This window comes from Eschrichtius robustus, chromosome X, assembly GCF_028021215.1.
Source record: "Eschrichtius robustus isolate mEscRob2 chromosome X, mEscRob2.pri, whole genome shotgun sequence".
Classification (NCBI taxonomy): domain Eukaryota; kingdom Metazoa; phylum Chordata; class Mammalia; order Artiodactyla; family Eschrichtiidae; genus Eschrichtius; species Eschrichtius robustus.
The window spans coordinates 109,385,244-109,399,659 of record NC_090845.1 but is presented as its reverse complement, the minus strand read 5'-3'; the positions used below and the strand labels follow the sequence as shown (position 1 = coordinate 109,399,659).

The window sequence follows — 14,416 nt, the reverse complement described above, 5'->3', positions numbered from 1 at the left end:
GAAAGGTAACAACTGACAGAGAGAAAGACAAATCACTCAACTCCTAATGAGCTTTGACCTTCTCAGCAACAACAACAACAAAAAAGGTTGACATCAACCTTTAGGTTGAATCTAACCAGGTAAAGGGGAGGCCAGACTTGGTGAGGAGAGCGTGAAGAAACATGTCCACTCTTCTAGGTGAGGAATCAGACGGCATAGAGGCGAAGAGCAGACATCTGAAAATGGGGATATTGATAGTTTCTTTCTCAAGTGATTGCTCTAAGCATATAAAGTAATAATCCATGTAAAGAGCCTGATACGTAGGAAGCACTCAATAAACAGTAGTTACTTTTATTAAAGGCTCAGATGAGTGGGCCTGTAATTTTACAGATGTTATTGATTAGGACCAGTTCAAAGGAAGGGGCAGCACCTATTTATATTTAAAAAGTAGGTCAATTTAAAGAAAAATATTAAGTCAATAATAGTGCAAGTGGTGGACAGCTAAGGCAAAATTCATGAAGCTGTTATGTGGACAACTGAAGTCTGGGAAACGGAGCTGAAAAGGAACTATATTGAGTGGTAACTGGACTAGGTTCCTTCTAGCGCTAAAGGTTTATGACTTTGAGACCATTTTTCATGTTAATACCATTGGCTATCCCATACTTTGTCCAGGCACTGGGCTCAGTACCTTGCCTCCTTATCACAATTAATCCACGCAATATCTCTGAGAAGTAGATAGACTATCATTAGCTTCGTTTCCTTATTGCAGATGAAGAAATCAGAGACTCATAGAAGATACCTCATTTGCCTAGGGTTACACACTAGTATGGGAAGGAACCAGCCTTGAAACTGTTAGGGAGAGCCTCAGTTTACAAATTATGGTCTGTGTCTACAGTGTGGGATAACTGAGGAATTTTCTAGTTTAGTCTAATCAAGGGCTCATATTTAGATTTTGCTGTTACACATGGATTTTCCCCGATAGGATTCTGTTGCTTTATAAACTACTACTTAGGTCAAAATTAGCTGGCTCTCAGCCATGGGACTGGCTGACCTGAGAGCCAAGTGCCTTCAAGGCAGATTTTCAATTAGCAGAGGAAGACATGGTGCTGTCAAGGCTTGACATCCAGACCAAGAGCCCCTTGCTGCTCTGGGTTATTTCTCAGGGAAGGTTGTTGGGAGATGGGCACATTCTACCAGCTGGCGGCTACACCAGTGACCTTTAATGCTAGTTTAGCTTAAATACATTTTGACATTTCAAGCAAATTAATGTATTTTTACAAGGTGGGGCAACGACCAGAAATTAGGCCAAATGGTTTGCCTGCAGGCCGGGCTACTGTGCGAAGTTTCCAGAGCCTCACTGCTGTTCCTTCAGCTCTTTCCGCTCCCACCACCCCCAGAAGAAATGTTTATTTCTCTCCACCCGGACAAATGCCAGCAGCCCTCAGGGCGTAACCTTAGCCCCACCTCAGTGGTCTATAATTCTGGGGTCTCTCTGCAACTAACAGATGCTAATTCTGACAGCCAGAATGAGCGCAAAGACTCCAATCCGCATGCTACGTTGTGTGCTATGGAAATGCCTTGGTATAAAGCACCAGTTCCTTGAAAAATTACGTGGAAAAGGGAGCATCTAACATAAGAAGCAGATAGAAGGAGCTAACAACCTACGAGAGGTGAAAAGGTCCAGTTTCTGAAAAGACAGACCCTAGACTACTAAGTAGCCACACACCTTTCATCTGAGGAGTTTTCAGAGACAAATCAAATGGGAATTAAAGGGATTCTGTGTAGCTCGTCCAGAAAGTGTCTCAGAAGCACAGAGGCCACTTTAGTCACAGGAAACTGCCAGAGGGTGACTTATTTGATGGAACAGAAAACAAGCAGACACAATAGCTGGTGTATTTTTGAGGCAATTTTAAACCTAATAAACATGACACCAACAGTGTTGACTTAAATCAGCTTGGGCGAGTCGGAGAATTTAATAGCTCATCTTCCAACTGCCAGCCTTTATCTCAGAGGCGGCCTTGACCGCAGAGAACTGAGTCCAAAACATGGCCTTCTCTGACTTCTGCCAGGTGTGTGCCGTCCCCAGCCTCTGCCCCGGCCTCAGCTCTCAGAGTGGGGATAATTAGAACGTCATTTCTGCCAACTTTGTTTTTTCTGGGTCACTGACTTCAGACTTGATCAAAATACGAGTGTTGGACTGAAATCCATTCGTTTCCTCTTCCTCAGCCAGCCCCAGCTTATTTCCTGGGAGACTGAGCTCCATAGGCCCAGCGCACACAGACAGCTTCTGTACCAGCCCGATGGTGTGTATAGAGGTCCAGAGTGAGGGCTATGGGGGGGTCCACAGCGCAGGCCTCCATCTCCCTGCTCTCCCTCTCCGTGGCAGGGCGCTGACATGCAAGGGCCTCAGACAGACGTGCTGAGGAACACATCACAGCAAACTGCTCTGGGAGCTGTTAAGGCTGGTGTTTAATGTTTATCCAATGGCCTCAGTCTGAAAGGCTCTGTAGAACATGCATAACAGAAGCTCAGCTTTATACTCCATTAGCATTCAAATTCCTAGCTGTCCAGAGGCATATGGTACTGACCAGAGAAGGCCAGCCTATGTCGAGGCTGAGGGCATGTAGAGACAGGAGGACAGGTTGAGGCTGCTGTGTGTCTGGGAGAGACACTCAGAGACAGGGGGCCAAGAGCCCCAAGTGGTACAAGAGGGGAGGTCAAAGACAACCTTTGCCTTCTTTATAACATCACCAGTTGCCCTCCATTAAGAGACAGAATTAGAGAGAAGGGCTTTATCTCAGACTGGCCTTTGTCCACTTCATTACTGAGTGGAAGGCCTCTTCCAACCTGGAAATAGTGGGCCTCAGAATGCGACGATAGCGTGTATCTTGTTTTCAGACTTTTGGATTCAAGGAGAAAAACAAAGCTTTCCTCGGGCTTTCACTCAAGGCAAAAAGAATTGCAGCTACATTACTGTTACTATCTTGGCCAGGAATGGGGCAGACTCTTCTGCCTTTGCCTAGCCATAAGAGAAGAGAAATAAAGTACAGAATAAGTGAGTGGTGGAGTCGAGAGTGCACGTAACATAGTTCTCTGAGAAGTGCCCGGTGATAAATAGCAGCTGTCGAGGAAATGTCAGGGTAGGCATTGGGCTGACTCCTGTGTCAAGAAAGGAACTAGAGTAGATCCGTGTTTGCTTGGCCTGTGTGTCCCAGTGCCCAGCACAGCACTGGGCACCAGCACGCCAGACACACACACACACACACACACACACACACACACACACACACACACACACCCCAGTCCAGCACGCCAGACACACACACACACACACACACACACACACCCCAGTCCTTTTGCTTCTAACTCCTTAATGTGTCTCAAATCCATCTACTTCTCTCCATCCCCACTGTCGCCAACCTAATTCAGGCCACCATCATCCCTCACCTGGACCACTGCAGGAGCCTCTTAACTAGCGGCCTGTTTCCCATCTCACCTCCTCCTCCAATATGATCTCAACAGCAGACAGTGTGATCCCTCTAGAACCCAAATATGATTATGTCACATCCTTACTTAAAGCCATCAGAATAAAACTGGACATGTACATCTCTCCATTACCTGGTGTATTAGTCTGCTGGGGCTACCACAACGAAACACGACAGAGCAGGTGGCTTTAACAAGAGAAAGTGATACTCTCATAGTTCTGGAGGCGGGAAGTTCAAGATCAAGGTGTCGGCAGGTTTGGCTTCTCCTGAGATCTCTCTCCTTGGCTTGCAGACGCCCATCCTCTTACTGTGTCCTCACATGGGCTTTTCTCTGTGCATACACATTCCTGGTATTTCCTTCTTCTTATAAGGACATGAGAGCCCCATGCTTATGACCTCATTTAACCTTTATTACCTCTTTCAAGGCCTCATCTCCAAATACAGTCACATTAGAGGTTAGACTTCAGCATATGAACTTAGGGGGGCACAATTCAGTCCGTAATACCTAGCCACTGTCTACCTCCTGATTCTCACCGATCACCTCTCCCATCACTCAGCCTGTATTAGCCTTACTGAATTGTTTGTAGTATCTGGATGGGCCATACTGTCTCTAGTCTCCGAACCTTCACCCATGCTGCTCCCTCTCCCTGGATTGCCCTCAACTCTGCTGCCTGCCATTTCCACCCCATTCCTCTCCTACTGGTCACTGCAGACCCTATTTAGGTACCACCTTCTCTGGAAATACCCTGCCTCCTGACTCCTAGTCTGGGTAAAGAGCTCTCACATCCTCTCTGCTGCCTCCTTCTCATGACATGGTGAGTAATTGCCTGATGGCTCTCCAAGGGTTCTTGTAGACCATGAGGCATTTGAAGACAGAAGCTGTGTCATTTTGGGGATCTTTTGAATGCCCAAAGCCTAGCGCAAGGCTTAGCACAGAGAAGGTGCTCAGCAAACATCCAATGAAAGAACAAACCAACCTGTTTCTTTGCTGAGGAAAGGAGGATATGGAGTGAACCAGGTCAAGCCACATGAGCAGTGCATTACAACTTAGGATTCCAAATCCGCAGCTGATGAACTGTACCTGAGTATTCCACAAGACAGATGCTAGGTCTGTGCCAATGAAAGGTCCTGTCCCAAAAGGTTGCTGATAGAGTAAAATCGGGTTTCTCTAGCACCCTTTTGTCCAGATGCCTCTATGACTTTGCTGTTCCATGCATCTACAGAGCAGTGAGAGAGATTTGCATCTCATAGTGCCACAGAAGCCCTAGAGCAGTGGTCCTCAAACTTTATTGTGCTTCAGAATCATGTGGAGGACTTGTTAAAACATGGCTGGCTGGGCTCCAACTCCAGAGTTTCTGATTCAATAAGTCTAGGTTGGGGCCTGAGAATTTGCATTTCTAACTGGTTCTCAGGCGATGCTTTTGCTGCTGGTCCAGAGACCACACTCTGAGAAGGATCCTTCTGGAATTATAGCAGAAAATAATTCACATTATGTTGGAAATGGCATAAATGGTAAATGTGTTTACCAGAGCACTTAATCAACTGTCCTTCCGAACTTTGCCGGATAACACCAACATTGCTGAAATTCATGAGATGGGGAACCAATAAACCAATTTTTCTTTCAAGGTAAAACGGCCCCGGAAAGATATTGTAACCTAATGGTGTGTGTTCTGTTCTTTTTGCAGGTGCGATTAGAGTGGCCAACAGACCTTGCAGTCAATCCCTTGGACAATTCATTGTATGTCTTGGATAACAACATTGTGCTTCAAATTTCTGAGAACAGGCGAGTGCGGATCATTGCAGGGCGCCCCATTCACTGCCAGGTGCCAGGCATCGATCATTTCTTGGTCAGCAAGGTAGCAATTCACTCCACTCTGGAGTCGGCAAGGGCCATCAGCGTCTCCCACAGCGGGCTGCTCTTCATAGCTGAAACAGACGAGAGGAAAGTAAACCGCATTCAGCAAGTTACCACCAATGGGGAGATCTCCATCATGGCTGGTGCCCCCACTGACTGTGACTGCAAAATTGATCCCAACTGTGACTGTTTTTCAGGTATGACCTTTTTAGCAATTCAGCAGCTCCCCCTCTCTGTTTTCAAAAGAAAAACGTGCGTCAGAAAAGTCAAAAAAAGAACAAAATTATTACTTGTAAACATTGGTGTGAGGCAGTGGAGAAAGCAATGGATTGGGGACCAGACAGCTTAGTATCTGGTCCTTGTTCTGCAACTGACTCACTGAGTGACCCTAGGAAAGCCATAAAACCCCTTCATGACTCACTTCACCTGCTAAGTAGAGAGACCATGTGTCTCAGTTATATCACCTTGCTGCTTTGAAGATAAACTAGTATAATAAAAGTTTTGGTACTCTAAGAAGTTAAGACCACTCTACAAATGTAAGATCATGATATTATTTGTACTTTGGAGAAAGGGAAGCTAGGTAAAACCTACATTTACTGATTTAGCTAAGGAAAAAATTACTTCCAATAAGTGACTGGTTTCCAGATTAACAATGTGAGCTATTTGAAACCCAAAGGGACCATCAGCAGGCTGCTTTTGGGATACAAGGGCAAAATTAAACCTCGCAATGAGGGTTCTCAGGACATCAGTCTGCTACTTACATTGTTTTTTTTTTTAATCCAAAATTTTCTCCATAACCAATAGTGCCCTTTACTTCCAATTGAAATGGGGGGGAAAAAAAGAGCCTTTTCTCCAAAACACGGAGTGGATATTCCAGACAGTAAACAGTCCTGTAAATGTCAATAGATGCATTTATTGCTGGTGCGTGGACATCCCTCCATGCTGCATGCAGCCCTATCAAACTGCTCATCCACGCCCAAATGGTTCTTTTAACCTTTGCCTTTCCTTGGGACAGAGGAATCAAGAGTGAGCAACTGGGTCAGTATGACTTTTGATTGATATTTCCAATGTTTTCCTAGACAACTAGTTTTATAGTTATTTTGCTAATTGATATCTTTCTTTCAAGGCAAAACTGGAATGTTTATTCCAGTTATCAAATTTGATGTTCTGAATCATTGTCGCACTTGCAGACTTAGTGTACTTTGACAATGTGACAGTGAAAGTTAACAGAAGAAAGGTGTCTGGGCACAGTAGGACTGGAAAGCCCTGAGATAGATACTATGAGCATGGACAAGTGTTAAGTCTCTGGATTTCCAGCCAGATTTGGGGTGGCTGTCATCATTTGCTGTTTTTGTATCCTTCAATGCAATAGATACAGAAGAGCAGGATTGACGATTTCACAAAACTGGTGTTAACTGAGAGGATTGCATCTCATTGTTCATCCTCAGTGGCACTGACTCAAGAATTGTGAATAATGGGTTTCAAATATCCAGCTGGGGCATGTGGAGAATGTTGGTTCACTGATTGTTCCCTTTAAAATGATTCTTGATGCACAGCGATTTCTGTATACGGTATGTTTGTATAAATGCTTGTGACCACAACTATTAACATCAGGGTCTTTCTCCCACAGGTGATGGTGGCTATGCCAAAGATGCAAAGATGAAAGCCCCTTCCTCCTTAGCAGTGTCACCTGATGGTACCCTCTACGTGGCAGACCTTGGGAATGTTCGAATTCGTACCATTAGCAGGAACCAAGCCCACTTGAATGACATGAACCTTTATGAGATTGCGTCACCTTCTGATCAGGAACTGTACCAGTTCACTGTCAATGGAACCCACCTGCACACCTTGAACTTGATAACGAGGGACTATGTGTATAACTTCACCTACAATGCCGAAGGCGACTTGGGTGCGATTACCAGCAGCAACGGCAATTCTGTGCACATTCGCCGAGACGCAAGCGGGATGCCCCTTTGGCTTGTGGTGCCTGGCGGGCAGGTGTACTGGCTGACCATAAGCAGCAACGGAGTCCTGAAAAGAGTGTCAGCCCAAGGCTACAATCTGGCCTTGATGACCTATCCAGGAAACACGGGGCTTCTGGCTACCAAAAGTAACGAAAATGGATGGACAACCGTTTATGAGTAAGTTTCTAATTCTCAACATGGGCTTTGTTAGGTTTGTATTTGCAATTGTATTACAGTGGGAAAATGACTTAGTAATTGCTGAGTGTTGCATGCTATTTTCTCCTAACAGCCACAATAAAAAAAAAAATAAGTCAAGGAGAAAATTTTACCCAACTCCTAGGCTTCGAACCCATTTCTCCAGAGCACTTTCGCAGAGCATAAGAATAAAAACATAGGCTGAATGAAGAATCAAGCGCGGCGCTGCACGAGACAAGAATGAGGCGGAAGTCCATGTGCTCGAGAAACTTACAGCATAGCTGGGAAAACAAGGGGAAATTTCATTTAAATGACAAAACTAGAAAATAGTTCTAAAGTAGCAAAGAAGCAGTGTAGTTTAACTAGTATTTATTGATCCCTGTGGCGTTTAACGAATGTGTGCGCAGCCCAGCCCAGCCCAACTCAGTTTAAGTTGTGAAATGACGTGGGGCAAATGCTGAAACAGGAGAAGCTGCACTCCACTGGCTGCTTCTGGGAAATGTGGGGTCAAAAGCTTCAGTACAGGCCTGCGCCCTCCCCCCAGTTTCCCTGCACAAGGCAAAGACTCCAACACATTTGGGTTTTCACAGACCGGATCTGTGATAACTTTGTGTAACTGGGAATTAACAGAAGGTGTGTCTGACGGCAGGCTACTAGGAGGTGTCCTGTCATGGAAATAGAGACCATCGTCCTAGCCTTTTAGGGCTGGACAACGTTATTTGCAAGTCAACCCATTTAGAAAGCTAGTTTGCGAGCACTCGGCAAGCATCTTCCCCACGAAGGGAACTGCTGAATTTTTAACCAGTTTACCAAGTGAAGATAATCCATGGAACTGAACCCAGAGCCTGAAATGGCATTCAAGTTGAGGAACGTGAGAAGCGGAGATACTAAATACAAGGAGTTCCAGGTGTGACTCTTCCGTGAGGATGTAGGGAATATGAAGAGAACAGATCCCACGAAACCCTCCTGAGGAAAGGGACAAAACAGTTGGTCTTCAAGTTTTGGATCATTTCCCAAAGAAATGCCACTTATACAAAAGAGCTGGACAGCTATTTTAGTTTCACTGAGAAAAATGTATTCAGTTTCTGTTGCAGGTCTTCCTCTATTTCTTGAAAAATTTCTCTTACATCTTAATAAAAGTAATAAAAGCTACTGTTCACTGAGGGTTTACGATGTGCTAGGTCCTAGGGTAGGTGATTTACATAAAGTATTTTGTTTGATCCCCAAAATAACAACATGGGGCACGTGCTCCTGGTTTGCCTATTTTATGGATGAGGAAACTGAGGCCCAGCATGGTGAGCTTGTCCTGATTCACACAGATGTCCAGGATTCAAACTCCAACAGTCTGACTCAAGAGCCCACATTTTGAAATATACTACCCTTAAGAAAGATAAAAGTTCTAATGAGAATATCTTTTTTTAAGAATTCACGCAAGGTCACATTGCAGCTGAAATTAGACAAATAACTATTTTGAAAGCTAATGGTTAAATTCAGTTAAGCAACAAGAAATGGCAGAATTATTAACTAGTTTTCAAAATAACCAGTTCAACCGTTCACTAATTTACCAATTATCACATTGTACACTTGAAATACATGCAATTTTATTTGTCAGTTATACCTCAATAAAACTAGAGGAAAAAAACCCACGAAATAACCCGTTTAACCATTCATTTATTTATTCAACAAATACTTGCTAAGCAGCTAGTATATGCCTGGCAGTGTTCTGGTGCTGGGGATATAGCCGTGAACAAGACAGATACAAATCCCTACCTTCATAGCGCTCACATTGTACTGGAGGGAGACAAGTAAAATGCACAGAACTTCAGATGGTGATAAGTTCTGCGGAGGAAATAAAGCAGGGTCAGGGGGAATCAAGATTTGGGGGCAGAAGGGGGTTTTATTTCAGGTTGGGTGGTCAGGGAAGGCCTCACTCAGAAGGTGACATTTGAGTAAAGGCCTGTAGGAGGTGAGGGAGTGAGTCGTGTGGGTATCTGGCGGGGAGGAAGGGGGAAAACATTGCAAGCAGAGTGAACAGCAAGTGCAAAGACCCTGCAGCAGGAACAAATCTGACATGTTCAAGGAATAGTAAGGCAGCCACTGTGACTGGAGTGGAGTGAAAAATCATGGTAGGGAGACAAAATCAACGAAGTGGCCAGGGCCACTTCACATAGGGCTTTGCAAGCCTCTGTAAAGACTTTGAGTAAAAGGTGGGACCACTGGAGAGCTTCAAGTAAAGGAGTGACAGAATCTGCCTTACATTTTTAAAGAATCACTCTGTATTGAAAACAGACTGTATGGTGGAAGTAGAGGAACCTAATGGAGGGAGTGGGCTATTGCAATAATCCAGGCAAAATGGTGACTTAGACCAGGGAGTGAGGGCAGTAAGTGATAATATTCTAAATATATTTTGACAATAGAGCTGTCAGGACTGACAGATGGGATGTGGGGTATGAGAAAAAAAAAAAGGGTCAGAAATAACTCCAAAGTTTTTGGCCTGAGCAAGTGGGTGTTGGACTTTCCATTTACCAGGATGGGGAAGACCAGGCAAGGAGTACATGATACTGGGTGGGAGTTCAGGGTTGGATATGATCAGTTTAGACATCCAAGGGAAAATATCAAGTTGGCAATTGGATTTTTGAGTCTGGAATTGAGGGGAGAGGCTGGAGATGTGAAATTTGGAGATCCAAATTTGGCGTCCACCAGTGTTTTGATTGTGTTTAAAGCCACGAGATCTTCATGGAAAAGTGAGTGTAGTCAAGGAAGAAAAGAGATCTGATGATGGAACCTAGAGCACCCCAACATTGAGTTGAAGATATGAAGAGGAACCAGCAAAAGACACTGAGAAAGAAAGTCCAGTGAAGTAGGAGGAAAACAAGGAGAGTGGGACGTCCTGGAAGCGAAGTAAAACAAGTGATGCAAGGAGGAAGGAGTGATCAGCCATGTCAAATACTCCTGATAAGTCAAGTAAGATAAGCACGGAGAATTGACCGTTCCATCCAACACTGTGGAGATCATTGTTTACCTTCACAAGAACAGGTGCTGTGGGCACTGGGGGACAGAAGCTTTAGCAGAGGAGGTTTAAGAGAGAATGGATACACACATGTTCATAGCAGTGTTCTTCATAATAGCCAAGAAGTGTAGAGAACCGTGTCCATCAAGTCATGAATGACCAAACGAAATGTGGTGTATCCATACAATGTGATATTATTCATCCATGAAAAGGAATGAAGTTCTGGTACATGCTACAGCATGGATGAACCTCAAAGACATTAGGCTAACTGAAAGAAGCCAGACACAAAAGGACAAATATTATATAGTTCCGTTTATATGAGATACCCAGAAAAGGCAAATTCATAGAGACAAAGTATAACAGATTAGCAGTTGCCAAGAACTAAGGAGAGGAGTGAATGGGGAGTGACTGCTAATGAGTACAGGGTTTATTTTGGGGGTGATGGAAATGTTCTAGAAATGGTGCTGATGGTTGCACACGTTGTGAATGTACTGAAAGCCACTGAATTGTGTACTGTGTACTTTTAAATGGTGACTTTTATGCTATGTTAATTATATTTCAATAATAATAATCATAATAATAGAGAGAGCAACTGGGAGGAGAGTTTGGGGACAACGAGTAAAGAACTCTTCTGAAGATCCGTGCTGTAACGAGGAGCAGAGAAATGGGAGCAGGGGGGGAACAGAGTAAACAGAAGGAGGTTTTTAAAATGAAAGAAATAATGGTACATTTGTGTGCTGATGAAAATAATACAATACAGAGGGGGAAATTGATGATGTCAGATAGAGAACAGAATGTTGTAGTCGGATAGTTTGTGGTCCCGGCGGATACTTACAGCAAGCGGAGCCCAGGCCTGTTAACCAGGACTCGGCTGGCAGTGAGAAAAAAGTAGCATCTAACATCATTGTTGTTGGGTAACCAATCTTGAGGCATTAAGAGATGAGAAACACAGGCATTCACGTGGGGGTAATCATGGAATTTTATGGCCACAAGGAGACATCAGAGGTCACTTTACAAATAAGGAAACGGAGGCCCAGAGTAGGGGACTAATTTGCCCATTCACGTTGCTGGTTGGCTGGGTCTAGAGGCGGATCTTTGAGCTTCTAGCCCACTGCTCTTTCCACCACTACCCCACTGCCTTCCAGAGAAGGGAAGAGGATTTGGGATTACAAGAGTGACCATGGGAAGTCTGGGGAGCTAGAAGATTTCGGCTGCAGTAGCAGGACAAGAGGAGTATGAGAGCGCCATGAAAGAGAAAGGGAGGCTGAATATCCGTTTCGTCCTTCTCCCACCTTCTCAACTCCAGCCAGTATTATGCCGAAACCCTCCTCTTCCTCCTGAAGCAGTGCATTCTGTCCCCAGCGGAATGCTGTCCCTGTCGGTTCTTGCCTGTACATATCGGAATGAGCAATTTCCCAACCTTCAAAATGAAACTAATTCTTCCCAGTCTACTCTGTACAAACTCTGGCTTCTTTCACTGTTATCCTCCAGCGCTTTAGCCGGTTCTGAGCGCTCCTTCGAGGTTTTCCTTCTCCTTCTGAAGCCAGGGAGCACCGAATGGGACCTACTCTTCCAGTCAGGGTTACAGCCATGCTGAGGTCGGTAGAAGGCGGCCTTGGGCCACTGTTACCAGGCCCTCCTAAGAGAACTTGAGCGTTGCTCTGAGGTGAGAGAGAGGCTGCCTTCTTTGGCCAAAAGGTGACAAATCCTTTGCCAAGGTGGACATCAGATTTCTGTTCTGAGACGAGAAACGGAAGCAAAAGTTGGAAGGATGGAAGACTGCTGCATAGAGGTAGCTAAGCCAGTAATCCATTCAACTTTCGGTTATCAGCAACGATGGCAGGGAGAAATGACACAGATGACCCTGAACACTGTGCACAGTCCAAATGGGATTTTAAAATGCATCTGGTGCCGTGGTAGTATGTGGGCTTGTCTTGTGTAGTGTGATGTTGTTTAAATAGTTCATTGCTTTTCATAATTCCGTTTGACTTGGACCAGGATCAAAGTGGCACACCCCAAGTATTAGTACTTGATGCTTGACTGCCCTTAAGTGTCCTGAGTGTCAGGGGAAAAGCTGACCACGGAGAAATGGCTAACAGGGAGGTGACTGTCAAAACAGAACTAGGAACGAGGCAGGGGTTCTGGCCCGAGGGGCTGGCGGGCTCCTAATTGCAATGACCCTGCCCCAGCAGAGCTGCAGGAATAGCCAGGATGCCCTTGCTTGTTTCGCAAGCATTTCCCTGGCAAAGGCTTCTGCTACGCTCAACTGAAAAGGTCCCAGACTGAGGCCAAAGTGTCAGTTTTGTCACTGCTGCCAGTGCCGGCCGAGCTGACAGTTCCTCAGGCCCTTGACCTTTGTGGGAGCGTGATCTCTTGATCCCTGGTTTTCTGTGCTCTATCTCGGGACTTGGTTCGCACATTCCCCACCCCAACCCCCCAAGAAAACGCCATTCACTGACAACTTGAAATGCCCTCACGATAGCTCTGGGTGCCTTCTAGGCTGTTTTACAAATGCTCAGTCTTATGGAAGATGGCTAGCGGGAGCTTCTCGCTCCTCCCTGATAAGATTAGCGGAACGGGGGCGGGGAGCGGGGAGGCGGGGCAAGGTAAACAAGCCTCGTCTCTGGGTGAGATATTTGCCTAAGCAGAGGATGTGATTCCCATGCAGAACTGGTTATGTAAGTGAATAGTCAGTCCAAACACATCGAAGTGTTTCCAGTGCTTTTGAGAATCTCAGAGTAGGGAGGGAACTAAGGCACCACATGGTTCAGCCCCCTGCCTCTGGGCAGGTGAGGGATTTCATTTAAGCAAGAAGAACGTAGACTTGCCAACAGTTCCTTCAGGACTCCAGAGACAGACTGGACACCTTTGCTCAGTCCCCTCCCCTTGTGCTTCATGCCCTTGATAAGGCTCAGGAATGGGCAGAGAGAACTGTTGTGGCTCATGCTGGGGAGAGAGAACTACCGAAGAGAAAGGGACTGAACAGAAGGAAGAGAGGCTGCTGGCCGAACGAGCTTTCCGAGCCTGGCTGGGAAGATGCACCTCATGGGACGTCCGTGAAAGCTCAGCCTCCGCACCACCTGGGATGGCTCTGTCTGTCCTCTCACCACGCTGACTCTCATCCCCACCCCTTCCTTCCCATTTCCACTGGCAGATCCTGTTTCTCTCATTCAACGAGTATATGCAGTGAGAGTCTGCTCTGTGCCACACACCGAAAATACAGAGGTGATGAGACACTGTGTCCTCTCTCTAAAGATGCGAGAGTTTACAACCTAGGAAGGAAGACTGGTCCCAATGATAGGCGATCACAATGCATTTCATAAAGGCAAGGGGCCACCATCTTCTCTTACACAAGCTGAGGCGTTAGCCTCCCAACAGGTTTCCCTGTTCCATAGTTTCCCTTCCGAGATTCACTGCCACCAAAGAACTGCTTGAATCATACTGTTCTCTCCCTGAAGAGCTTCCTATGCCTCTCCATTGTCTACTGACTGCATGCTTTCCTCCAGAGCCTGACACCCCAGTTTCCCCGTGCTCTGCTTCCAACGTGCCTCTCCGGCCTCATCTCCCGCTCCCCTCCGAGAGGACCCTTGTGCTCCAGCATCCTGCTTCCCTCGATGGTCATCCCAGCCACCAGTGTGCCTGCCTTTGGAATGCCTTCCTCCCGTCCCCAGTCTCTACCTATGAAGGGATTGATCTCCAGCTACCCTCCAGGATTCAAATACCACCTCCTTCTCTTCCTTCTCTTCTGCTCAGCCTGCCTGGAAATAACTTCTGCCTCTTCTGAGCTTCTGCGGCTCCTTGTTTACAGAAGTATATGGCAATATTCTGACATCAGAGTGATTTGTGTGCGTATCTTATCTACACTACTAGACTTTGAATTTCATTCACCACAGTATCCCCAGTACCTAGCACAAGACTGATATTTATT

At 45.7% G+C, this 14,416-nt stretch overlaps 1 protein-coding gene across 3 annotated transcripts in view; it reads left to right on the top strand.

The window, feature by feature from the left end:
• TENM1 (teneurin transmembrane protein 1) overlaps nt 1-14,416 on the top strand; it is a 570,000-nt gene that overhangs the window by 525,259 nt on the left and 30,325 nt on the right. For all 3 annotated transcript variants that reach the window (XM_068532554.1, XM_068532553.1, XM_068532552.1), the window contains 2 exons: nt 5,150-5,516; nt 6,950-7,460. In XM_068532554.1, coding sequence (XP_068388655.1) covers nt 5,150-5,516; nt 6,950-7,460 — 878 coding nt within the window. The remainder of the gene's footprint in view (nt 1-5,149; nt 5,517-6,949; nt 7,461-14,416) is intronic.